A 24,644-nucleotide genomic window follows, 5' to 3' on the forward strand; every position below is an offset into this window, starting at 1 on the left:
TTCATCAAAAGTCAGTAATGTCAGTCTTTAAAGTAAGACTACAATTTTTCCGTTCACTGCCGGAACCACGACAACACTGGTCGGCCGCTATGGTCTCAGTCAGACTGGAGGGGATTCTCAGAAACGCGCCTGTTCTTTCCTCTCGGCATCGTGCTCTCGCCGCGCGGGTCGGAGATCAATCCAAGTGTGTACCCAGCCAGATGAAGGCGGCAGCATTCTGGAACCAATCAGTCGCGGAGAAAATCACAACACGCACCAAGGTTCCAGCACTCTCTTCCAGAGGAAGCGCTCCCCCCCCCCCCCTTGCCTTTCCGGACGGACTGTCGCGCGGCAAAGTTGGCCGCAGGCGGAATCCGAACAATGCTTTCGTCGCTCTGTCTCTCTCGCACCCTCGACTGAACGCCTCACGAGTTGGCGAGTGACAGCGATGAAAGCACTGTTCGGAATCGGACTGAACTCCCCGCGCCGCCACCTCACCCCCCACCCCCCTCCACTGCCCGCGCCGCCCCGCTGTCTGGGAGACAGCGACTACGGGACAAGTTTGTTTGTTCGGGCGCAGACTTCATTATTCTTCCAGACACAACAGTTCAGGTCTCGTTCAAGTGGCAGCCAAACACTGAAGCAGGAAGCGGCGCGTGACGCACCTTCATCTGACCGCCCGGCCGGGGACGCACAAGGGAGAGGAGAGAGGGAGAGAGAGACACCCCGCCCCGTCATGCTCCTCGGGCTCGGGGCGGCTTGCTTCACCCCCTTCTACCTTACTTCTTTGCGTATTTGACAGATTATCACAGCGGCGTGCTCGGAGTTGTCGCGGGAGCCCGCCCCAGGGTCGCCGCCGACATACCACTTGCCCGTGCTCACCCCGATTTACCTTTTGGGCCGCGGCCCCGCCAACGGGCCGACGCGCCGCATCATTGAAGCGTCCAAGGCCAAGCCCGATGAGAAGGGCCCGAAGCCATCGCCTTTTCCCTCATAATCACATTATCGAGACCCCCGATTCGCAGACCATGGCCGCGCCGTGCCGTGCCGTGCCGAGGCCGGCTCTCCTCCCCTCTTTCACGCCGTGGAAATTACATTCTTGAGGCAGAGAGCTTGGGCTGGCGGGCCAGGGCGGCCACGACCTCCGGGCCTTAACACTAATCAGTGGGTTGGTTCCTCGGTCCCCCTGGCAGACACAAGGAGCGCCCCTTGATGGAGACGGCGAGGGATGATTCCCTGGTCCGCGGACCGCCACAGATTCTTGGCGACCTCGAGCCTAGAGCCCCGGGCCCCTCCTCGCGGCGTGCGGCTGCGGGGCCGCGGGGCCGCGGGCTGGGCGCGGAGCGAATAGAAACGCGTGGACCGAACCGGATTATGATGGAGGTAAGGCGGCCGGCTCGTGTCCGCGCGTCCCCGCGTCCACGCCCACGGTGCCTAGGCAACCCGCCCAACAGATGGAACTTGTGCGCCACACCGACCTCGCCTCGCGGCTCGCGACACAATGGCACAGCCTCGCCCTCTCCAGCGGCCGTCTCGAAACGCCCGCCTGGAGCGCCGGGGAGTCGATCCACCTCCAGGAGTGCTGGAAGTGTACCGCGGCGACGCGGCGACGCGGCGACGCGGCGTTGCAGCAAACTGCGCTGAAGCGCTCGGCTCACATGCCGACATGAACCTCGCCAGTCAGCCCAGCCCGAGCCCGCAGACTGATTCCCAGAGTCCTTTTCGTCGCTCTGTCTCTCTCGCACCTATTCAAGAAGCTCTTTTAGTGCGCGGAGAGACAGAGCGACGTAAGCGACTCTCGGAATCAGAGTGCGTGCAGCGAGGCAGAGGCACTCGACGGCGCGACCGCGTTCGCCAGCGCGCCGTGCTGCCGCGCACGGCAACCCCCTAGCAACCGCGTACCCCGTCCGGGAGCGCAGGAATACCACGCTGCCGCCGGACCTCACGGTGGACCACTCCGGCTAATATCGATGCTTGCGTTGCCATGACGACGACAAGGATCCCCCACGCCGCCGCGCGCGGGTAAAAGAGGGGACGCTGCTGCTCGCTGCTGCGTGGGAATACGGGGATGACGGGAGGGGGAAGCGTGGCGCGGGGCGCAGGCGGTGCATCGGGCGGGAGTGGGGCTGGGCCCCGCCGGCCCCGCCGGCCTCGCCGGGCTGCAGCCCAGAAGGATCGGGGTCGGGGGGAGGGCCCGGGGAGGCGAGCTCCCTGGCAGGATCTCAAAATAGAATATCTCAATCGGCGGGAAGCCTTGCGTTATTGTCAGCTCGGCATTGCGTCGACCGTCTGATACCCTTGTCTCGGCCCCATTCGGCACGGCCGGGCTCGGCAGGCATTGTCTCCTGGGCGGGGGGCTTCCCTCGCAATCTACACACCGCCAGGCACTGTGCCTTCGCATTGTGCTCTCTGGCCTTCTAGGTAGCGAGATCGAGCGAGAACCCAGACCCTGCCGCACAAGTGACCCGGAAGACCTGTGAGGGCTGTCAAAATAGCGGACGGGTTTTGAGCTCCAGAGTCGCTAAATGGGACTCGAACCGAACCTATGACACCCTCCCCCCCCCCACACACACACACCACCACCAATCGATAATTCTCTGAACGAGGAATCCATCGGGGGTCACACGTTCGATTTGAGTCCTGTTTAGCGACTCTGGAGCTCAAAACGCGTCTAGAGTTTTGACCGCCTCCACCGGTCTTCTGGCCCGCGGCGCTCTGCCGCGGACGGAGCTAGCGCAAGCAGGCGTCCTGTCGGTCCCGGCGGCTCGGAGCGCCTGCGAGGTAGGCCGCACGAGCACAGGGACGCGCGCCACCCGAGTGGTTGCCTACCCGGCAGGCGCTCGAGCCGAGGCGCGCCAGTGGGTGGCAACGCGCGTTGAGCGCTCCGTGCCGTTGGAAAGACCGGCCCCGGCCCCCCACCACCACCCCAGCCGGTGCCCGGCCGTTGTGAGCCCAGCTCACCTGTACGATAAACGCTGTTTTCGAACGTTCTTTAGTTGCAAATATGTTTCGCTTGCGCTCAGTTCCCTCGTCGAGTAAGTTTTCTTTCGACAGAGCTCAAAAGATACTTTATTTGTGCCAAAACCAACGAGAATTTTTACCAAATCAAAACGTCGATGAGCCACGGCGACGCGGCCAACTGCGGCAACTCACTATGGTAAAAATTTTCGTCGGGTATGGCACTAATAAGTTTCTTTTGTACTCTATCGAAAGGAAACTTAATTTACGAGGGACTGAGTGCAAGCGAGACTGATCTGCCACCAAAGAACGTTCGAAAACACGTTTATCGTACAGGGGAGCTGGGCTCACAACAGCCCGGCACCGGCCAGGCTGGGTCAGCGGTACCACTTTGCCACCCCCAGCTCGGAGCGCCTGCGAGGTAGGCCGCGCGAGCTCAGGGACGCGCGCCACCCGAATGGTTGCCTACCCGGCAGGCGTTCGAGGCGAGGGAGGGGACAGCGACGCACGGAGGGCAATGTTGCGCAACTAGGTAGGCAATGTCTAGGCTGGGCTCTTGAGAATCGAGAGGGTGCCTTGTGGGCAGGAGGAGGGGGAGGGGGGGGTGGAAGGGGGCGGGAACCGTTTCGACGCTGGCGCATCATGGGAGGTTTGGCAGGGCCTTCACGCGGCGATCCGACACACCCGTCGCTCTCGCTATCCTGGGGCGTTCCGCAGAGGCGCGAAAGAGACGGAGCTACAGAATAAGTCTAGAAAACACTGGAGCGAGCCGCGAGCCCACACGCCCTCCGCGTTGACCGATTGGCCTGGGCTGGCCTGTTGGCAAGCCTGTTGGTCCTAATGGGCAACGTGTTACTCCACCGCGCCGCCATGGCGCCGCCGTGCTTGCCGTTCCCCGCTCATCCCTGCCGTCCCCGTCCTACAGCAACAGCTCGCTGACGTTGCACGTTGCGGCCGGGTCGGGGCCGGGCGCGCCCGGTGGTACTCACCCGGGCAGTCAGCTGGTCTGGTAGCGCGCTACGCGGGGCGGCCGCCTCAGCGCCCCGACGCCCTGCGCTGCGGAGAGGAGCACTAGGAGCACGATCCACTCGTGAGCGGGGACACGGTGCAGCACGGAGTGGCATGGAGGTTGCGCCGGGCTGCGTGGCGCCGCGAGGGACTCAGCTCACGGCTGTGGGGCCTCCGGGGTCTCCGGGGGCGGAGTGCGGAGCGACGCCGTGCGGAGGGGCAGGGGCTGTCGGGGCTGCCGGGCTATCGGGGCTGCCGGGACCAGACAGCGTCCGAAAGAGGACCGTCGCGCCTCTCTTCTCTTCGTCGTGACTCCAGCCCGTCAGGGAGCCCCCCGAGCACCCCCCAGCTGACAAGCGGGCTGGCGGGCTGGCGGGTTGGCCCCGGCCGGTCGATATAGCCCGAGGAAAGCGTTTGAAAAGCGCGCGCTTCGGCGCAGCTCGTTTCCGGGGCGACGGCCGGCCGGCCCGGGCTGCTTGCCGACCAATCGCGACCTCCGCTCTCGCTCTTGGCCGGGCGCGGCGGGCGCGGTGGCCCGGGCGGGGCGGCGAGAGGCGGTGCGCAAGCGTGAGCCATCGGCAGGCAGCAGCCACCCCTAGCTAGCCCGGGCCCGGCCCGGCCCGGCCCGGCGAGGGGTCCGGGGGCTTCGGAACCCGTCGGCTGCCTTCGGCTGTCGTCCCACCAGCCGCCAGGCCCGCCAGGTCGAGCTGAGGTGGGGAGCGGAGATGTGTTGTTGGCCGGGGCCCGGAGCGAGGCCCGGACCCCCCGGACGGCAGCCACGCAACGCCACACCAACACGCGTCCACAAAGTTCTTTGGGAAAATTGATTTGACCTGAAACAACGAAACTCCCCCCCCCCTCATCCCCGGCACTGAAATGGGGCTTCGTCTGCACTCAGAGCCTATCGTCGACCAGGGCCTTGTGGTGCAGACAGAACACATGAGTGATGCCTCGACGGCGGCCTCGTGACTTGTGAGGACTTTGAAAAGCAGATGCACTGCGAGTCGGCTCCAGGCGGTTCAGAAGGGGGCGGCAATATGGCACTGCGCAGACCGCAGTCGTTGGCCACCGTACAAACCACCGGGCGGCCCATGACGCCCTCCCCTCCCCTCGCCCTGTTTGTTTGAAGAGGCGAGCTTGCGTTCCCCGCAAACATTCATCTGTCTGCTGCCTCGTGAAAATGAGTCGGTTTGAAGCGAGCATTTGGCTGCCTTTGGCCGTGCCGCTGACTGTGCCTCCGGCTCTGTGGCTTGCCCGCCTTTGCCCGCCGTGGCCCCGGCGGCAGCATGGCAGCAGGCAGGGATGAGCCAGCCAATCACGGGGAGTGCCAGCGCGGCCTGCGCTCTGGTCGACCAATGGCAGACATCGGGATGACGTGGATCTGAATGCGTGCTGCGCTGTTTCAGGAACTCGCGATGCGCGCGTGATCTAGGCCAGACGAGCCAAGAGAGAGGGAGACTAATTGAGAGAGGGGGGCAAGGAGAGAGAGAAGAGAGAGAGGAGAGGGAGGAGAGAGAGCGAGAGAGAGAGAGAGAGAGAGAGAGAGAGAGAGAGAGAGAGAGAGAGAGAGAGAGAGAGGGAGAGGAGAGAGATGAGAGAGAGAGGAGAGAAAGGAGAGAGAGGAGAGAGAGTGTGTGTGTCATGCCAAGCGGATTCAGTGAAAAGAGCTGCGCGGCGGGGTCATCGGATTTGTCCCGTTCCGAACAACACATCAGACTTCGTCAGAGTGCGGAAGAAGTATCGAATGTCGTCCACCGACAGGTGGTGGCGTTCTTGGCGTGGTGGTGGTCGCTTCACCCGGCCGTGACCGTGGCTAGCCACCCGGTGACCCTCACGCCAGCTAAGTTGACCGCTTGAACTGGACTTCCCCCCTCTTTCTCGCGGCTCTGCCTCGGGCACCGAGTACCGGGTGGGCCTGCGCGGCCGTGCCCCAAACGTGTTAGCGCCAAACACTATGTGTGTACACCATGCAGCCACAGGTTAAAAAAAACCAGTGAATTTATTCGTTCACAGTTTTATTCAAATCACATAAAAAACAATACAAGAGTAACTTTAAGTCTAATCGTTCTCAACTTTAACACTTAAATGCACTGGGCTTACAAATTCAAAGTCAACAGCTGATGCTCGACTGGTTGGAGAGCCACGACAATCAGGGTGCAAAAGTGCAGCCTGACTGGGTCTCTCCACGGCATGCAGCTGGCGTCCCCTATCCCTTTCCGGGTGGAGTGGTTCCTAAGGCAGGAACACCTTGTCGAGCGGCACCTTGTGGAAGATGCGGTTGGCGATGGCCTGGAACGCGGCGCCGAACGTGTCGTCGATGGACGGCTTGAGCTCCTTCAGAATCTCGGGCCAGTTTTCGTTGAGGAAGCGATTCATGTTGTCGCCTGCAAGGGAGAGACTCGTCAGGGGTGGCGTGCGCTCGCTGAGTCCGCGGGGACCTGGGGGTTGTGCTTACCGAGCTCCTTGTTGCCGTTGAACAGGTTCTCGAACTTCATGTGCAGCCTGCTGGTGTCGAAGGACAAGGACAGCTTGTCCACCGCGAGGTACTTGACGCCGCCCCTGCTCTCCTCGTGCATGGCGAGGTTGATGTCGGCCGTGACGTCATCTGGAAAAGGGACGGCGTTAGCGAGTCGCCCACGAGACAAACCGAACCAAGCGGACTTCGGGCGAACCCATCTTCCGTACCCAGTCGCAGGCTGCAGAGGCCTTCGCCCTGGATGGGCAGCACGAGCACCTTGCCGGCGATCTTGTAGTTGCCGTCCAGGCGCAGGGGGGCCTCCACCTTGGCGCGCATGGCGATGCGGTACGTCTTGGGGTCGAAGCTGTGGACACAGAGCGGGGGTTCCTTTTTTACGGTTCCGGCAAGGAGTCATTTTCACAGGGTCCGAGCGTCAGTCACCTCAGGGACAGCATCCGCGTCGTGCGCAGCCCGCCGATCTTGAGCTGCTTGAAGTCGAGACTCAGCGCGACGGGGCCCTCCGTGGCGCCGATGTTGGCCTCCACGATGTCCAGGGGGTCGATCGAGTAGACGCCGAGACTGGGCACGCCTGCAGCAGGGCGGGGAGAATGAAGACAGGCACTCGCACAGTGGGCCAGAAGCCGGTGGAGGCGGCCAAAACTCTAGACGCGTTTTGAGCTCCAGAGTCGCTAAATGGGACTCGAACCGATCGTGTGACCCCACCAATGGATTACTCTTCGAACGAGGAATTGATTGGTGGGGTCACACGTTCGGTTCGGTTCGACTCTGGAGCTCAAAACGCGTCTAGAGTTTTGGCCGCCTCCACCGGCTTCTGGCCCACTGTGAGTCGCCGCGCTCCTCAGAGAGGAAAGGGGGAGGAAGAAGAAGATTCCGGTCCGCGGTGCCCACAGTTTGGACTCACCTTTAACGAGCTCCGGGATGACGATCTGCACGGCCTGGCGCAGGCACGCATTGATGTTCGGGTCCTTGATGCTGCACTGCGGGAAGGATGCCGCTGCAGAGAGAAAACGAAAACACTCATATCAGTCTGCCAGCATCAACAACATCCGGAGCGTACATCCACTTCGACTTCTTTTGTGACGACGCCGTTCGCCGCCATGCCGAAGACGCCGTCACGAGAGACGTGGATCTTGGAGTGGAATGGGAATGCGGTCAGCGCATCTCAGTTCTCTCCTCTAATGATGTCATGCAAGGAGGGAGGCAGGGAGACAGACAGACAGAACGCGGGAGCGGGTCCGCGGTTAGAGCGAGAAACAGATCCCTCCGCACTCCTCCTTTTCCACCCTGTCGCGCTAAAACCTTGGGCAAGAACTAGTAGAACGCAAACGCGGCCCCTGTAAGTAGACAGCGATTGTTAGATCATCTCTGGCGATGGGGATGGGGCGTCCTGGCCCTGGGCGCCAGGCTGGCCAGACTGATCGGCCAGGCTGGCCGCTCCGGGGAGGGGCCCCGCCGTGTCAGTGACGGACTCAAGGGGCTCCTCAGGCGCCGGGCTGCTGCGCCGCGCCGGCGGGCCGAGTAATCAGACTTTGCGAATTAAAAGGACGCTTCAGCCGCGCCACGCCGCGCGGTCCAGCCAGCCGAACAGACAGCCAAGCCAGCCAGCCCGGGCGGGGTGGGGCGGGGCGAGGCGGGGCGAGGCGGGGCGAGGCGGGGCGGGGCGAGGCGGGGCGGGGCGGGGGCGGCGGGCCCGGCTCGACGGCTCAACCCTCCTGTCCCCAACAATCAATTCGTTGTGGCACCGCGGGCCCGCGGGCGGGAAGGAGGGAGCGGTAAGCATAGGGGGCTGAGCGGCTGCCAGCCAGCCCAGCCCGGCCAGCGCCGGGGCACGCCAGGGCCAGGGGGAGGCGAGACGGCGAGGCGCCGCGTCGACGCGGCAACGCACCGGGCCCGGGGGCGGCGAAGGGGCGGCCAAGGGGCGGGGAAGAGCTGCCTTTCAGCCGGGGGTGGTTCGGAGAAAGCCAGAAAGCCATACAAGCGAGAGAGGCAGCCTCCACTCCGCAATCAGCGCGGCAGCACCGCGATCCGAAAGGCACTTAGTGCGAGCATGTTTTCGGCTAGTGGCTCCATGTGGCGGTTGCAGCAGTTGCAGCTTGCTGGAGCGCCAACCCGATTGCCCGCAGTAATGCAGTTAGTCGTGTTGGCAGTGCGGCAGCTCAGCATCGCCAGGCCTCGCCCCCATCCCCTGTCCCCGTGGGCGCGGGCCAGCGCGGGCCAGCGCGGGCCAGCGGGGGAGGCACCCCAGGTAATTATGCCGAGATTGGCGCTGCTCGCCTCGCGCTGCAGCCGCCTGATTCCGAGCACTGCTTTCGACGCTGCCTCTCTCGCACCTATATGGGACGTCCCATAAGTGCGAGAGAGACAGAGCGACGAAAGCAGTGTTCGGAATCAGCCGGCTGCTGGCCTCGCGCTGCTGGTGGCCGAGGAGGCCGAGATGGCCGTACTCACGGAGTGCCGTTGTTTTGGCCTTTGCCGCCGACGCGCCGGCCCACGCCAGCGACAGCAGCACGACGAGGCGCTGCACTTTGACGGCCATGGTGCGCGGTGCCCGGTGAGCGGAGGCGGTGCGGGACTAGACTAGCCGGACTGCCTCCGGTTGCCGGCCGGCCGCTCTCTTATAAGGGGCTGGGGCTGTGCGCGAGCGAGGCGGCTGTGGCTGTGGCCCCCGTGGCCCGCGCCGGGTTGCGGACCCGCAAGGCCCCGCCGGACCCCCGCACCCTCCGCGCCGAGCAGCTGCAGTTCCGAGTAGCCGCCCAGAGGTGCCCAGAGGTCAACAAACCGTCCGGAACGGAGCCAAGTCCGGAAGTGCATGGAGTGCAGTGCATGCACCGCAGGCCCGTGCTGCGTTTCCGGATTCGGCTTTGTTCCGAACGGTTTGTTGACCTCGGACGACTTTGAGGGAGGTGGCTGTTTCGTTGAAGGCCCCCTAAAACGGCAGGCGCGCCTGCTAATTGGGTTTGGGCCGTGGATGATCGTGTCTTGATAATCACGCCGATGGGTTCTCGTGCAATCTCCGCTCCGCCCCCTCCAGCCGATGTGGGTGTGAATGCCACCCTATTTCTATAGAAACCACTTGAGGCGCGGGATCACCCCCCGGAGGTGCAACGTTGGGGCCGCGCGGGTCCGGCCCCCGCGCGGGGTATAGCCGGGGCTGCTTTGGTCAATACTCCCATCTCATCTCCGTTGCTAAAAGTGTGGCACTTTCCCGAGAGAGAGCACCCTTCTTAACCACGTAACGGATTCCACCCTTTCGCTCTTCTTAAATTCTTCCTATGCATGAGGAATAGGGAAGTAAAAGTGGACAAACGTGGTTGGTCCTTTTTTTTTGGGGGGGGGGGGCATGGCCTCCCTTTTTTAGGGTGGGGTGGGGGTGTGTGTTCGGCCCTAGTCAGCTGTCTGGATAGTAAGCAAATTGGGCATTATTCCGCCTGAAAGTAGGCAAAAGGCATGGCACCCCCACTCTTTTCAAACTTTCTGCACACGCCACTGATTGAGTCATCATCGGCGACGGTGGGGAACTAGGGGAAGCCTCCGCGGCAGGCTGCAGCGCTGCAGCTCCCGCCCCGGGCCTGCGGCTGGTTTGGTGTCGCTCACACGTCACGCACGCAGTAACGCAGTTGTGGAAAATCCAACTTGCTGACTTGGACTGGAACTTCCCTCTGGTCATTTGACCCAACCACAATGTCTGGCATGGCTCCTCACATCCCGTATCACACGTGTGGACGATGAAGTAGGTCGAGGTGCCTCTCCAGCAAGCAGTTCAGAGTTCAGGGGCAGCAAGCTCTGCCGCGGTTCAATGGTATCTAATACAGGTGTGAATTGTTTGGGGAAGTTCCCAGTTATCGCCGCTAGAGGGCACCACCTGTACTAGTCAGTCAGTCCGTCCTGTCACTACCACTTGTCAGTTCTGTCTTGGCTTCTGACCAATGAACACCTGAGCTAAACGTGTGCCTCTCAATTCCAAGCCCGCTCACCACACATGAATAATGACTTCAAAAACAATTTTTGCTGGGGAAGCCAGATTTATTTATTCCATTCCAAGTAGTGTCTGAGAGAGAGTGAGCCTCCCTGGACACACAAGCAACTTTTAATCAATCGTTCAGTTGGCTTAAAAGGAGTGTAAAATTACATACGTAAGAAAGAGACTTAAATAATCACAGAGTAGCACTCAACACATAATTTGTAACAATGATGAGCAAATAAATATAAGTTCACTTGATTTGAAATGATTCAAAATATTTTTCCTGACAACCACAGAAAAACCTGCAGTGAAACAAACATAATGGTGCTCAAGCAATATATTATGTTGTACAATAGAGGCAAGAAACATCTGGTAATTTACTCAAGTCACATAAGCATTTGTGCTCGATCAGGAAGGCAGCCCCAGAAAGCGGCATGAAAGAATTTGTTAAAATATGGACTTGAGAGGAAATTTTAGGACAACCTGTAAATTTATTTTGATGTTTCAAATATGGTACTTTGAAAATATGCACAGATACATGAGTTGAGTTTTTGTTCTTTTATTTTAACTCTTTAGAGATTGTGGAATCTTTGGTAACCCAAATTCATCAACCAGCACACCATCCTGAATTAATTTGAAGAAAATTAACAGTCAGTCTCCTCAAACAAGAATAAAATATCAAATTTATTTATTTATATTTAAAAAGTGATAACATGACTCACCTTATTTGTTACATCCACACTGTCTGCACCTGGTTCACGGTCAGGGGCAGTTGGAGCTTTCACAGCGTCATCTAAGTACGAAGTATCATCATCCAAGGCAATTTCATCACCAAGTGCCTCAAGCTCAGCCTCCAATTCAGATTCATCAATGTCAGGAGTGCCATATGATCTTCCCAATGCTTCTTGAACTTCTTCTGACATTTCAAGCATATCTGCCATATCATCTTGAAGATCCTATGGGCCAAACAAAATTTATAAATAAGATGTCACCATACTTCTGTGGATGGTGCCATTCTGATTGAACATTTTAAACTTACATCTATTTCACTTATATTGATTTTCTTGAACTCTTTTTGCATTTGCTTCACTCCTGCTTTCATAGCAATGACTGTTGAATGAGTATCCTTCAAAGTTTGGGTTGCATAGTTAGCCTGTTCCATGTTAAAAGCTTGCTGCCTTAAATTATCTGACTGAGATTCATACCTGGGATTCAACAGGAAAATTACAAACATTTTAGAGGAAAACTTAATAGATTCAGAAAGACAATACATTGAAAAATTGGAAACCCATTATGCAGTTTACATTTTTTTTTGTTTTAATACACGCAGGGCCTTTTGTTTGACAGCATTCTTCGCAGGCCCGTCTCTCATTTTCTTCATTTGATCCTTGTACTTTACAAGCTCTTGCTCAAGACGTTGAACTTTCTTGTCAATAGAGTCTGCACGACCGTCCACCTTTCACAAAATAGAACAATTAAAAATAATATAATATTACAAAAATGATGCTGTTGGGAGAAATTCAATAACAAAATAAAATATGAACAACACAGGGCTTACCCCAGCAATGCAATCGGTGATGCTTGGTGGTGGTTCCGTTGGCTTTCCTCTTCCAAAGATTCGATTCATGTTGGTGCTCTGGTACACAATTCGCTTGACAAAGGGCTGAACCTTCCCTATGACTAGAAATAAAAACATCAGAAACATTACTGTATGGTAACCTAGAATCAAACAGAAACGCAAGATACGCCCCAGATTTTCGAAATTTAGCAACGATATATGAGGGAACCTTAACCCCAGTGTAAACTGCAACTGCTTCAAAGCACAGATTTTGACATTTCTGTTATGACAGGATAAAACTTACATAAAGAGTCGAATAGAGGAGCGTCTTCTGATTTGTTTTGTTTAGTGGAAACGGTCGTCTGCTAGTCTGCTGCCCAACATTTATGTTGCCAACTGTGTACGTCAAACCACCTCGTAAACGACGGATATGACACCATGAAAGGAACTTGTTTTCAAGAAGCAAGCCGTATTTTATCAATAAAATCTTTAAAAAAAAATTTCATTAACTACAACTGTTGGTGACTCAACGCATCCTTTCGAATCGCGTACACTACAAGTTGGCCAGACCGCTTGCTTCCGGGCAGTTCTCCTCTACAGGCGAGTGGGGAGTGGAGGCTCGTGGCGGGCACTATCTGCAGGGCCGAACTCTTTACCAAATTTAATCTTTGTCCAGCCCTAAAGGGTAAAAACTGGGGGCTTTTATTAAAGCTAGAGGCATATACTATCAAATGGATAGGTTATCGGAAAACATCAGGGCAGGAAATATTTGCATTCTCCTTGCAAAGTCGTCAGATACCCTTTCTGACCATGGTCGGTTAGTCGACGTCACCGCCTGCTAACGGCCTGAGGACGTCCAACTTTGTAAGGAGAATGCAAATATTTCCTGCCCTGATGTTTTCCAATAACCTTTCCATTTGATAGTATATGCCTCTAGCTTTAATAAAAGCCCCCACTTTTTACCCTTTAGAGCTTAACAAAGATAAAAAATGGTATACTATGTGGCCCTGCAGTTGGGGCCCGCCGCGGATCTTCGCCAGACACTGCCGTCGACCCCCGCCGCTTCTTCCCTTTTTGTCATTTCCACGTTTAAAACCGTCTAATCCAGGATAAAAGGTGTTCGGTTTACTCAAAAATGTCTTACTGAGTCCGCCTCAATATATATTTTTGCTTACATATCATTTAATTCTGAGTATTTTCGTTTCTTCAAACTACTACCGACCATGGTCAGAACGCCAGACCCAGCGTCCGTTCCCGAGCCGAAGGCATTTCTAGTTCTCCTGTCCTCTACTTCTTCTCTGCCCGAAACGTGACATTTTTTAGAGTCTTCGTCGTCCGCAGCATTCTGCTCCGTGTCGTCCGTCCCCGTCCGTCCGCCCCGTACCTCGTGGTGAACGGCCGAGTGTTTAGATCTTTAGATTGTCATTCTCCCATGGAATTTGTGTAGTATTGCAACTTTTCCAAACCGAAGAGGATATCTGGTGAAATGGATAGCAAACAACAGTACAAGAAAAATGCTTCCACAGCTCTCAAACATGCCGCGAAGAACACGAAGAAGCTTGTCGGCGTATGTTGTTGTTTACTTATTTCTAAATTTTATTGCTAACACCTAACAACATTTTTTGTGTATAGTATTTATGGCAGTTCAAAACTTTTGAACCTTTTAAACATGCCCACCTTGATGTCACATTTTGACGATTTTGTTTTGCTCTGGCCTGGTAACCTCTATGTCACATGTTTATGGGGTTTTATTCTCACCCAAGTTTTTAATAAATATTATGTCTTTTCTTTTTTCAGGCTGGTGGTATTAACTCGACAGAAACAATCTCAGACGAAATTAATGAACCCAAACTTTTTAAAGATATTGCCCTGAAAAAGAGAAGTTCAAATCTCAGAATACATCCTGACCGAGGTGTTGTATACCTTGCCCACATTCCTCATGGGTTTTACGAAGAAGAAATGAAAAGCTTCTTTAAACAGTTTGGTCACATTACGAGAATACGGCTGGTCCGTAGCAACAAGGTAGTAATATTTGTTTCAGTGTTGTTTCTGTTGCTATTTTATTGCAATTTTATTTCATATATTTTATTTTTCTAGACTGGAAGTAGTAAAGGGTATGCATTTATTGAGTTTCGATTCAAAGAAGTTGCCGAAGTTGTGGCTGAGACAATGAACAATTACTTGTTTGGAAATCGTGTACTGAAAGGTCAGTGGTGCCAAATTTCCTGATTAATGGCCTTGTGCATCACAATTTCAATTTTTTCTAAAGCACTGTAACGTGTCTTGCTTCTCTTGTAGCTGTATTCATACCTCCAGAAAAGCAGAATCCCAAGATGTTCTTGCACTCTATTGGATATTCCCCAGAGACTTGCATTGGTGTAAGGAGGCGACGTGAGGCGGTTGCTCAGCAGAACAAGCCATTAACTCCCCAAGCGGCCAAAGTTCGAATTGACAAAGGCAAGAATCACTTGCTTGAACTTCAGGAAAAGCTAAAGGCACAAGGAGTGGATTGTCTCTTTCAGGTATGCTTCTAATTTCATTTTGTGTTTCTCTCATTGGATCTTTAGCATTGTTTTAATTAAACCTAAATCGGCAGGTTAATTGTGACACAAGCAAACGTCTCTTAGAGACCAATTCCTTACCCCCTTCTAAGCGTGTTCGAACATCCTCACCTACACTCAAAGCAAAATCCAGCAAACCAACGGAGCAGACACAATCAAATCCAGTTTCCACTCTTAAGAAGAAATCTATCGCCAGCAAGGGACCCATGTCTGAGAAAACTGCCAAGAGTCTCAAAGGTGTGAAGGCAGTTGTTCAAGAGTTAAAAGCAAGTGGCAAAATTAAGGGGAAGGTAGAAAAGGTAACTGCTGAGAAAAATTCTGTGAAGAAACCTATTGTGAAAAAAGTTGTGAAGAAGGTAGTTACGAAACCGAGTGTAACAAAGGTAGTGACCAGTAAGAAAGATGTAAAGAAAACTGTCCTTAAGAAACAGGCTTCTAAGAAAAAGTAAGTCTGGACAATTCTTTTTTCTCTCTGAATGTTGGACTCATTTTTAAGTGAAATGTGACTTGTATATATTTTGGAAAATAAATTAATTTGTTGTATATTGCTCAGTAACTTTCAAATTGATTGTAATCAAGGGTTGATGTAAACATTGACCCTTTTCCCCATAAATGACAGGTGGAAAACAAAAGTAACATAACACATTGGGTCTCATAGTTTATTATGTAACAAGCTGATAACATCAGTCCCAAACATGAACAGTCAACATACATTCATCAGGGTCGATTTGGCTGAAATGTGGCGGTTTGATTCTATTCATCAAGCTATGAGAATTCATAAATTGTAAGAAAACAAAGCACTGTACACATCATTACTTTTACACAATTCAGGAAATGATAGAAAAGTATTTAACTAACTTTTAACTAGTTTGTTTAGAACAGAATCAAAATACTCATGCACTTGTGCATATCCTCCACCTAAAATGTGGTAAGGAACAGAAATAACTTTGAATTCTTCTTGCAGAAGCCTCATTTCAAATGATCTTACTCCACTTGGTTCCTTGGTGGGTTGACAGCATTCATGGTACGAATGAATCATCACAGCAATCCTTCAACATAAAAGAAGCATATGTTTTAAAAAAGAATCCAACTCAATGATTTTCAGATATGTTGCTCAAACCTACTTTGACCCAGCTGATAGATGCAATTGGGTTGCTTTCATCTTGTCATCCAAACAAAACAATATATCTGCAGAAAGTAACCATAAAATTAATTTAAAACATACTATTTTAGGCCGGCTAGAGGTTGACACAAATTCGCCCTTGAGCAGCACCAAAACCAACACCAAATGACTGCCAATGGTATACAAGTCAAAGTGCATTCTTGGTGTCTGCACTGCAATTCAAATGTGCTGTTGACAGCACATTTGCAGACATTTGGCCCAAGTCTCTTGGGCATTTTAAAGGAGATGGGGCATTTACGGTGCTTCACAGGAAAGAGTGACTTCAATTAATCACAGTACTAGTCTGTTAGTTCTTACCTATAGGAAAGCCCATTCCTGAGGGTACATCTCTGGTATATAGATTACTATCCAAGTCACTAAAAAGAAGTTGCAGAACTTCCGACACTAGTTGGTCTTTATGCTGGCTTTTAGCGGACATCAGAGTTTTTATATCATCTGGGATTGCAAAAGTATCTACAGAAAGAAAAGAAGAATGAGAGGACAGATCAAAATCAAATAATATTCAGGCAACTTATAGCACTCACATAGAACATAAAGATTTCCAATAAAAAGTTATTTTTTAAATTAGCAAATTTAGAAGTTTGACGGTGATTGAGTTGTCAAGAAACTTGTCGAGAGAAGTCTGAATGACTTCATGAAGAACAAGACATTTTTTTATGTCCTACCAGTGCCATCACTTACCAGTCAAACCTGATGTGGACTTGGCAACAGCATGCAAGTTGCACAATTTACGCCAAACAGGAAGTGATTGAGGTCCTTCAAGGGAAAGTTTGAGCAGTGATTAAAAATGTTGAGAGAACTAGATTTTATTTCATTTAACAGGTATTACTTACTTGAATCAAGCGTTCTCAAAAATCTGTTCTCAAGAAATAGATTTATAATCTGTCTCATCTTTTCATTTTCAAACTGGGAGTTCAACGCTTGGACAGCCCAAACAAAGTTGACTGTATCTACTGGAGAACATCTCCTCATTTCAATCCATTCACTCCATGTGAGCTGCAATGTTTATAAAAACATTTTTAATTAAGAAAGGCAAGGTGTTTTAATTTTATAATAACATACTATTTTCAACAAACCTTTAATAACTCCTCCAGGTTAGGAGGGGAATGGTTCTGCAAAGCTAAGGTCAGTATAAATGATGATGGGTTGGAGAACTTCTCAAAGTTTCTCTCAATCCAGATACTGAACTGGTCCAAAAGTTCTACAAATGGAAAAGAAAGATAGGGAATTCTTCAAACACATGTGTAATTTAACTATCCTTTGACACTATGAACAGGACACTTAAACATTACCTGGATCTTTCCATTTAAAATATCTTAGACTTGCGATAGATGAACCCACTACAGCGGCAGTTTTAGTTTTGTCTAGTTTTGTTTTGATAGCTTCACAAGTTTTTGAGAGAATGTCCTTGAAGAGAAAAACAGAATTCAATAGACATCCATTATAACGAATGAATGAATGATTAAAAATAATATCTCACCTCATTCATGTAGTTGAGTTTTCCCATGAGGAAAAGTAGATCACTAAGCTGCTTCATATCGAGTTCATCAGCTGATGTTATTAAACCCTCAGTAATACTCTGAATTAAAGGTAAAGGGCGGGTTTTTATCGCAACAAAATTCCTCAAAGCCTAGAGAAATGGAACCAAAACACTAAAATAAGAGCTTACACCAAGGAAAAAAAATTCGTCACACTAAAATTGAATGGCTTCTTACTTCAAAACGCTGATGTGAGTTAAAGTTGGCACAAAGTTCTAAAGCTGAGGCCACTTCCTTCACCTTCATTATGACAGCAACTTCTTTCAAATGTTCTGCAGGAGCAGTAGTATCTGCCGCACTGGTTTGGACTTTAAGAGAGTCATTATTCTTTTCAGTTTCATTGGCTGGTGGAGTTTGGATTTGTGCCAGAGTTGATGTGCAGCTGTAGGGTAATATTGAAACCTGGCCATTCATAAATGATGGCCTCAGAGCTTTGGAGACACCGCGTAATAGAGCTGGCCATGGTACCATTTTCATGGTACCAAGGCATAATTTAGTCTGCTGTTGGATCATGAGGAACAAGACCACTCCTGAAAAAAAAAAAGGCACACAGATTGAATTTTACCATCAAAAGTAGATGACACACAAGTGAAACCTTGGTAAGAATGAAATGAATCTACCAAGTGACATAACTCTCTTATAAGATAACAAACCAGAACACAATGATGTTTCAAGCAAAGGAAATATTTAAAACACAAATATAGAGACAGAACAAATGAAAATTAACTGTACAATGTGTTAAAAGACAAAGAATGAGAATAAAAACAGAAAAGAATGATCTTCTTTATCAATTAGTCCCATTGCCAAATTCCCGATTTTGTCTCATAACCCCTTGAGTTGAAAGTCATATAAGTTAGGAAAAGTAAATAGTATGGATATAATGAAAATGAACATGTAGATACTAACCAAATGATCAACCCTATTTCAAGAAAATTAAAAACTGCCCCATCGAAATACAGGTTAGGCGTCCATGCTTCTTCCTTCTGCTCTGATCCCACAGCCCACTGCCACTTGGTGGTTCTTGATCGACAGCATAAAAGAAGAACAAGAATCCGGGGGCGCGACGCGACAGGCGCGAGGGGGGAGGAGAGGTAAGGAGCCTTTGGCCATGGAAAAGGTCCTACTCTCATGCTTTGGCACCCCCTCGTTAGGATTCAGGATGGAAGGCGGCTGGCGGTGGTGCCAGGAGAATTATAAATGCCTTCGGCTCGGGAACGGACGCTGGGCCTGGCGTTCTGACCATGGTCGGTAGGAATTCGGAGAAACGAAAATACTCAGAATTAAAGGATATGTAAGCAAACATATATATTGAGGCGCACTCAGTAAGACATTTTTGAGTAAATCGAACCCCTTTTATCACGGATTAGCCGGTTTTAAACCTTAAAATGACAAAAAAGGAAGCAGCGGCGGGGGTCGACTGCAGTGTCTGGCGAAGATCCGCGTCGGGCGCTATCTGCAGGGCCGCTTTGTGGGCTCATTTGCAGCCTTGTTAAGCTCTAGAGGGGCAAAAGTTTGGGCTTGGATTAAAGCTAGAGGCTTGAACTGTGACCACGTGCATTTATTTTAAAACATTAGGGTAGAAATTATTTGCATTCTCCTTACAAAGTCGGACTTCTTTAAGCCGTTAGCAGGCGGTGACTTCGAATCACCGACCATGGTCAGAAAGGTGTTGTGACGACTTTGTAAGGAGAGTGCAAATATTTTCTACCCTAATGTTTTAAAATAAATCCACATGGGCATAGTTCAAGCCTCTAGCTTTAATCCAAGCCCAAGTTTTTGCCTCTCTAGAGCTTAACAAGGCTGAAAATAAGCCCACAAAGCGGCCCTGCATTTAGAGCCCACCTCGGGCCTCTACTCCCCCTCGCCTGGTGGTGCGGTGGTAGATGACGGCCGGCTACCTGACTCTGGCCCGAAGTCCGGGCGAGGGTGGTGTGGGTCCAGAGTCCCCGCCTTTTGTCTCTTTGCATTTATAATGACCGTTCAAAAGTCTCAGAAATTTTAAAAATTTCTACAAACTGAGCGTTTATTTGGACTCACGAGAAAAAACCGACTTGATTTGAAAAAAAGTTGAAGGTTGTGTCATTATTTTAAGTCAATTTAAGTTTTGGATGGTCTTTCCCTAAAATCCGTCAAAATTGTCGTAGCGACATGCCGTTTGCACAACCCTCCATAAAATGTTATTAACGTTTTACAACAAGCATTAGTTTTAATTTGAGTTCAAAATTTAAGTTTCGATTTGGTGCAGCAGTTAAAAGGCCATTATTATTCCTCTGCCTTTTGTCCCGACTGCGAGGGTCGCGCTCCACCCGCACAAAGGGGCGGGGTCCGGGGGCCCGTGTCGAAGGGTCCAGGACGGGCCAGGTCAGAAATGTTGTTGCGGTAGCTGGGGAGGCGTAGCAAGGCGACAAAGATTGCCGAGCCGCCTTCCATCCTGAATCCTAGTATAGGATATGTTCTTTCAAATAACTCTAATTCGTATGAATAATGCATCTTGAAATTCGACACGAGACTCGTCTTGACTCTGAGAACATTCACTTTATCCTGCAGACTACCAGGGCTTAGTATCAGCGCAAGAACCTTTCTCATTGTGTCACGCAGAGTCAAAGAACAGAAATTGACAGTGAATTCATGTGTACAGTGAGAACCAACTTCAGTTCTAATGTAGTAGTGTTAAGCTGAACAGCTTGCCGGACAAAATGCACCAAGGCATTGGAAGTCTCAATTTTTCATGTGTGTGCATTGCAGAAAGGGATTAAGTACCAGAAAAATCAAATTTTGTTGTCATCAGCATTTATTGGCAAAGGATGAACTCCAGTCGCACATGACTTCATACATACATGGGTAAGGTATATAGCCTAGGAAGTCAACTAGTCTAAATTTTGAATACCTGAAGTTGCAACTTTGAGTCTGTCATATCAAAAAATCTCCCATTCACCTTACAACACCACCTAATAAATAGTACCACTCAAAGTGAAAACATTGAAAAAATAAAAAAAATTTGGCTATCACATAATCTCCATGATAATATAAACACAAAGTTAACTACCACCAGGCTTTCCTCCTTAACTCTTTACGATGGAAACAATGTTTCAGGACCCCTTTGACAGGGCGTTTCCACAATAAGTGTGTATGCGGCAGCTTAGAGGTGACGGACTGGATGTGCCGAGATGTTGCCAGTCCACAGAACTTGATTGCATCCAACACGCCTAGTTATTTCTTCTTCTGGGCCTTCTCAGCAGCCTTGGTGACCTTGCCGGAGGAAGGATCCTTGAAGTTCACGCTCTGAAAAGATAAGAAGGCTCATTTAAGTATGATCACTGGCAAACAGGTGTACAACAAACTGAAGTAAGCTAGCAAGTGGGAGGCGTATGACTCCCAATTCTGGATTAAGACAGAAACTCACCTTGATAACACCGACAGCGACGGTCTGTCTCATGTCACGGACGGCGAAGCGACCAAGGGGAGGGAACTCCTGGAAGGACTCGACACACATGGGCTTGGAGGGCACCAGGATGACGATGGCAGCATCACCAGACTTGATGGCCTTAGGGTTCTCCTCGGTGGTTTTGCCTGTAACAGAAGATGGGTGGTCAAGAAACAGCAAATACAAGAATACACTGCGAAAAGTCAAACCAAAGACATCAGATGAATAAGGGGGTCAATTCAATAAAATTCATATTGGTGCATGGCCATGCGAGTATCATCATTTCAAATCTAGAATCTCAAGCACGTGAAAAGATAGATGCTTACCGGTACGACGGTCGCACTTCTCCTTGATCTCGGAGAACTTGCAGGCAATGTGGGCGGTGTGGCAATCCAGCACAGGGGTGTAGCCGTTGGAGATCTGACCAGGGTGGTTCAGCACGATGACCTGGGCGGTGAAGTCAGCAGCTCCCTTGGGGGGGTTGGCCTTGGAGTCACCAGCGACGTAACCACGACGAAGTTCCTTGACGGAGACGTTCTTGATGTTGAAGCCGACGTTGTCGCCGGGAACAGCCTCGACGAGGGCTTCGTGGTGCATCTCCACAGACTTGACTTCAGTGGTGATGTTGGCGGGGGCGAAGGTGACAACCATACCGGGCTTCAGGAGACCAGTCTCCACACGGCCGACGGGGACGGTTCCAATACCACCAATCTTGTACACGTCCTGCAGGGGCAGACGCAGGGCCTTGTCTGTGGGGCGGCTGGGGGGGAGGATGGCGTCAAGAGCCTCAATCAGGCACTTGCCGTCAGCCTTGCCTTCCTTGCGCTCGACAGCCCATCCCTTGTACCAGCCCATCTTGGCAGAGGGCTCCAACATGTTGTCGCCGTGCCAGCCGGAGATGGGCACGAAGGCGACAGCAGCGGGGTTGTAACCGATCTTCTTGATGTAGGAGGAGACTTCCTTCTTGATTTCCTCGAAACGAGCTTCGCTGAAGGGGGGCTCGGTGGAGTCCATCTTGTTCACACCAACGATCAGCTGCTTGACACCAAGGGTGAAGGCAAGCAGAGCGTGCTCGCGGGTCTGGCCGTTCTTGGAGATACCGGCTTCGAATTCACCAGTACCGGCAGCAACGATCAGGACAGCGCAGTCAGCCTGTTGGCAAACAAAAGCAACATTAAAGCAAAGGAAATGAAAAAACTAAGAAACAAAAGAAACATCAGGTGAAAATAATTACTTGAAACACAATTAACGAAACTTACCTGAGAAGTACCAGTGATCATGTTCTTGATGAAATCCCTGTGGCCAGGGGCATCAATGATGGTGACGTAATACTTGGCGGTCTCGAACTTCCACAGAGCAATGTCGATGGTGATACCACGTTCACGCTCGGCCTTGAGCTTGTCCAGCACCCAGGCGTACTTGAAGGAGCCCTTGCCCATCTCCTGAGCTTCCTTCTCGAACTTCTCGATGGTACGCTTGTCGATACCACCGCACTTGTAGATCAAGTGTCCGGTGGTGGTGGACTTGCCGGAGTCGACATGGCCGATGACGACGATGTTAATGTGAACCTTCTCCTTACCCATTGTGAGCGATTAAGTTTGCTGATGAACTGCAACAGAAAAACCAAAACAACAGTTAGAAAGGCAGGAGAAAGAGCAAAAACGCGAGCTTAAGCTAGAACAGATTGCTGGAACACTAGTCTTAGGAAGACCAATGATAAAAACAACAGCAATAACTGAGTGAAGGAAAGCATGACTGTAGAAATAATTTCGTGACTGGATACCAAAGTGGAGTCCAGTTATAGCGTTAAATCATTTAATTTTACAGCTAGGGAACGACTAGAACAACAACAACTGTTGCCCAGAAGCTTGTGCTGTAAGAATAGTCATATATATTGAAGCATCGAAGTAAATTTGACAACCGCGAAAGAACTTGCTCTGGTTTGACCCGCCAACAAAGAAAAATAATATGACAAGCCAGCAACAGCATGCTGAGCAAGGTGAAAGAAAAGCTAGTTAATACAAAACAGAAAAATCTAGACTGTCGATGCCAATCATGATCGGAGTTCAATAGTGAGTCCCCAACTAGTATAACATCTCTTGATATCACAGTCATGGGAAGGACCGATCAACCATACGGGTTGATAAGTGGCAAAGACTGTGGCATAAATACAAGACAAAATAACAATGCAATGAGTGTCAATGCATTACAATGACGGGAGACCAAAGCGAGCTCCAGTTATAGCGATGCATTTTTTAATATTACAGCTAGGGAACGACTAGAACGACAGCAACTGTTGCCTAGAAGCTAGTGCTGTGAGAATGGCCCAAATAATAATTTAAGTGTCTCTAAAGCTAAATTTAACAGCCAATTAACAGCTGCAAAAAAAAGCTCGCTCAGATTTCTCTCTCCCACAGTTATAACGACATTAACAGCTATGCAAGACTGAAATGAAGCTGGACTGTGGCAACCCAAAAATTTGACAAGTCAGCAACAAGCTAGCTGGCCGGGCGACCCGATTCTAACCCATCGCGAGCCCCTACAAGTTGACCTTGGCAGCCATGCCGGCAAAGCACGCCGGCCGGCACCTAGCAACGCGAGAAAAAGGCACTGCAAACGCAATGCCAGCACCCCACTAGTCGCCGAGAGCGACGGCACCGAAAGAATGCCACCAACGCAAAGGGCAGCGCGAGACGACGCGACCAAAGCCGCCAGGTTAGACGCCATGTGTCCGGCCAGCGACACGACATTGGTCGCTTTCAACTAGCAGGTACTAACAGAGCGCGGAGGGAAATAAAATTTACCGAAATTAAAAACGCGAACAGAAAAACATTAAGGTAATGAAAGTCACATCTAACAGCGAACTGGCAAGTGGAACCCAAAGCCCAAGCCGGGCCGCCCCGCCACTCCCAGGATCCAATATGGCGACCTCGTCCGGTGCCAGTTAACGGTCAGTGCCACATGGTACACTCGAAATTAATTTACGCAAACAATACGAAGCCCGCAAAGTCAATCACTAGCCCCGGATAAAAAGAGCACTCCAGGCACACTCGGAAAATTAAGAACGGCACAACAAATAACCCTAGACACTCAAAATGTGAAAAGACCGCCCGGCACTTTAGCCTAAGAATGACTCACTACACCGACACTTGTGCAACACCAGTAGACCAGAAATGAAAATAAATTGGCGGACACTTAAAAATATTCTAATAAAAGAAACAAACGCTCGACTCGCGAGCGGGTAGAAAGCGATGCTATCACAAGATGGCGAGGCCGGCCAGGTTGCACCACGCGGCAACGGCATGCCGCATCAGGCAAATCAGCCAAATTAAATTCAAAAGTGGACACTTGGACTCATTGTCTACATAAAAACTCAGAATAATCAAAAACTCCAACATCAAAGAAGAACTTGGAGCAAAAGCAGCATGTCCAGCCACTGCCACGTGGACGTCCTCAAGCGGCACTGAGTTTAAGTTGTAAAACTTGAGATTTAACAAGAATATTAACAAATCCTGGCTCCTGGCGATGCACACGAGTCTCATGAACACTTGCACTGATGTTTCCACACTAAACTCGGGGCACGCATGGCGAAGAAACTCACCTTTTGAGTTTAAATTGGTAGCTCCCGACACGGAGAACTACTACAAGTCAGCTCACACGACGAAGTGGATGAAGCGACGGACGAATGCGGTGAGCCTGGGTCCTGCCCCCTCTCTTATGAAGGTCACGTGAGCGGCCGTAGTTCCAAAACTCGCCTGTTGAGCGCTGTTTCCAAAACTGCCAACAACCAAACCTTGAATAGCTGGAAAACTGACTGGAGCCGTAGCTAATGTTATGATAAATAACCAATCAATACAATCTACACACTCAAGAAGAATACTTTAAATGAAAAATGTACTTACTTTCCGAGGATTTTCTATTCACCGATACCAATCATGGTCGGATAGTCAATTTTCGTTAGGTTGTCAGACGGATGTGAAAAAATTGGCTGAAGG

At 50.9% G+C, this 24,644-nt stretch overlaps 5 protein-coding genes across 6 annotated transcripts; 1 reads left to right on the forward strand and 4 right to left on the reverse strand.

Annotated features, from left to right (window-relative positions):
- Positions 1–5,963: 5,963 nt before the first annotated feature.
- On the reverse strand, positions 5,964–8,994 carry LOC117641789 (protein takeout-like). Its single transcript, XM_034379418.1, has 6 exons — positions 8,873–8,994; positions 7,326–7,418; positions 6,845–6,992; positions 6,631–6,767; positions 6,401–6,550; positions 5,964–6,329 (listed from the first exon to the last, which is right to left on the reverse strand). Exons 1-6 carry the CDS (start codon positions 8,958–8,960, stop codon positions 6,178–6,180), a joined length of 768 nt encoding a protein of 255 aa, XP_034235309.1. The 5' UTR covers positions 8,961–8,994; the 3' UTR covers positions 5,964–6,177.
- A 1,429-nt stretch (positions 8,995–10,423) lies between these two features.
- On the reverse strand, positions 10,424–12,397 carry LOC117641790 (charged multivesicular body protein 5-like). 2 transcript variants are annotated; one of them, XM_034379419.1, is made up of 6 exons: positions 12,248–12,397; positions 11,944–12,065; positions 11,690–11,841; positions 11,425–11,590; positions 11,108–11,341; positions 10,424–11,009 (listed from the first exon to the last, which is right to left on the reverse strand). In XM_034379419.1, exons 2-6 carry the CDS (start codon positions 12,010–12,012, stop codon positions 10,950–10,952), a joined length of 681 nt encoding a protein of 226 aa, XP_034235310.1. In that variant the 5' UTR covers positions 12,013–12,065; positions 12,248–12,397; the 3' UTR covers positions 10,424–10,949. The 2 variants fall into 2 exon arrangements, with proteins under 2 accessions (XP_034235310.1, XP_034235311.1); XM_034379420.1 differs by lacking the exon at positions 12,248–12,397 and adding an exon at positions 12,173–12,233.
- Positions 12,398–13,259: 862 nt separating this feature from the next.
- Positions 13,260–15,056, forward strand: LOC117641787 (MKI67 FHA domain-interacting nucleolar phosphoprotein). The gene is made up of 5 exons (XM_034379416.1): positions 13,260–13,510; positions 13,741–13,965; positions 14,041–14,149; positions 14,242–14,465; positions 14,540–15,056. Exons 1-5 carry the CDS (start codon positions 13,430–13,432, stop codon positions 14,951–14,953), a joined length of 1,053 nt encoding a protein of 350 aa, XP_034235307.1. The 5' UTR covers positions 13,260–13,429; the 3' UTR covers positions 14,954–15,056.
- A 93-nt stretch (positions 15,057–15,149) lies between these two features.
- Positions 15,150–18,291, reverse strand: LOC117641786. The gene is made up of 10 exons (XM_034379415.1): positions 18,132–18,291; positions 17,403–17,755; positions 17,168–17,317; positions 16,980–17,094; positions 16,764–16,888; positions 16,521–16,683; positions 16,369–16,443; positions 15,985–16,140; positions 15,629–15,692; positions 15,150–15,553 (listed from the first exon to the last, which is right to left on the reverse strand). Exons 2-10 carry the CDS (start codon positions 17,736–17,738, stop codon positions 15,358–15,360), a joined length of 1,380 nt encoding a protein of 459 aa, XP_034235306.1. The 5' UTR covers positions 17,739–17,755; positions 18,132–18,291; the 3' UTR covers positions 15,150–15,357.
- A 1,707-nt stretch (positions 18,292–19,998) lies between these two features.
- On the reverse strand, positions 19,999–24,408 carry LOC117641784 (elongation factor 1-alpha 2-like). Its single transcript, XM_034379411.1, has 5 exons — positions 24,251–24,408; positions 21,909–22,258; positions 20,976–21,801; positions 20,629–20,795; positions 19,999–20,507 (listed from the first exon to the last, which is right to left on the reverse strand). Exons 2-5 carry the CDS (start codon positions 22,230–22,232, stop codon positions 20,436–20,438), a joined length of 1,389 nt encoding a protein of 462 aa, XP_034235302.1. The 5' UTR covers positions 22,233–22,258; positions 24,251–24,408; the 3' UTR covers positions 19,999–20,435.
- Positions 24,409–24,644: the final 236 nt, after the last annotated feature.

This window comes from Thrips palmi, unplaced genomic scaffold, assembly GCF_012932325.1.
Source record: "Thrips palmi isolate BJ-2018 unplaced genomic scaffold, TpBJ-2018v1 HiC_scaffold_15, whole genome shotgun sequence".
In the NCBI taxonomy this organism is placed as follows: domain Eukaryota; kingdom Metazoa; phylum Arthropoda; class Insecta; order Thysanoptera; family Thripidae; genus Thrips; species Thrips palmi.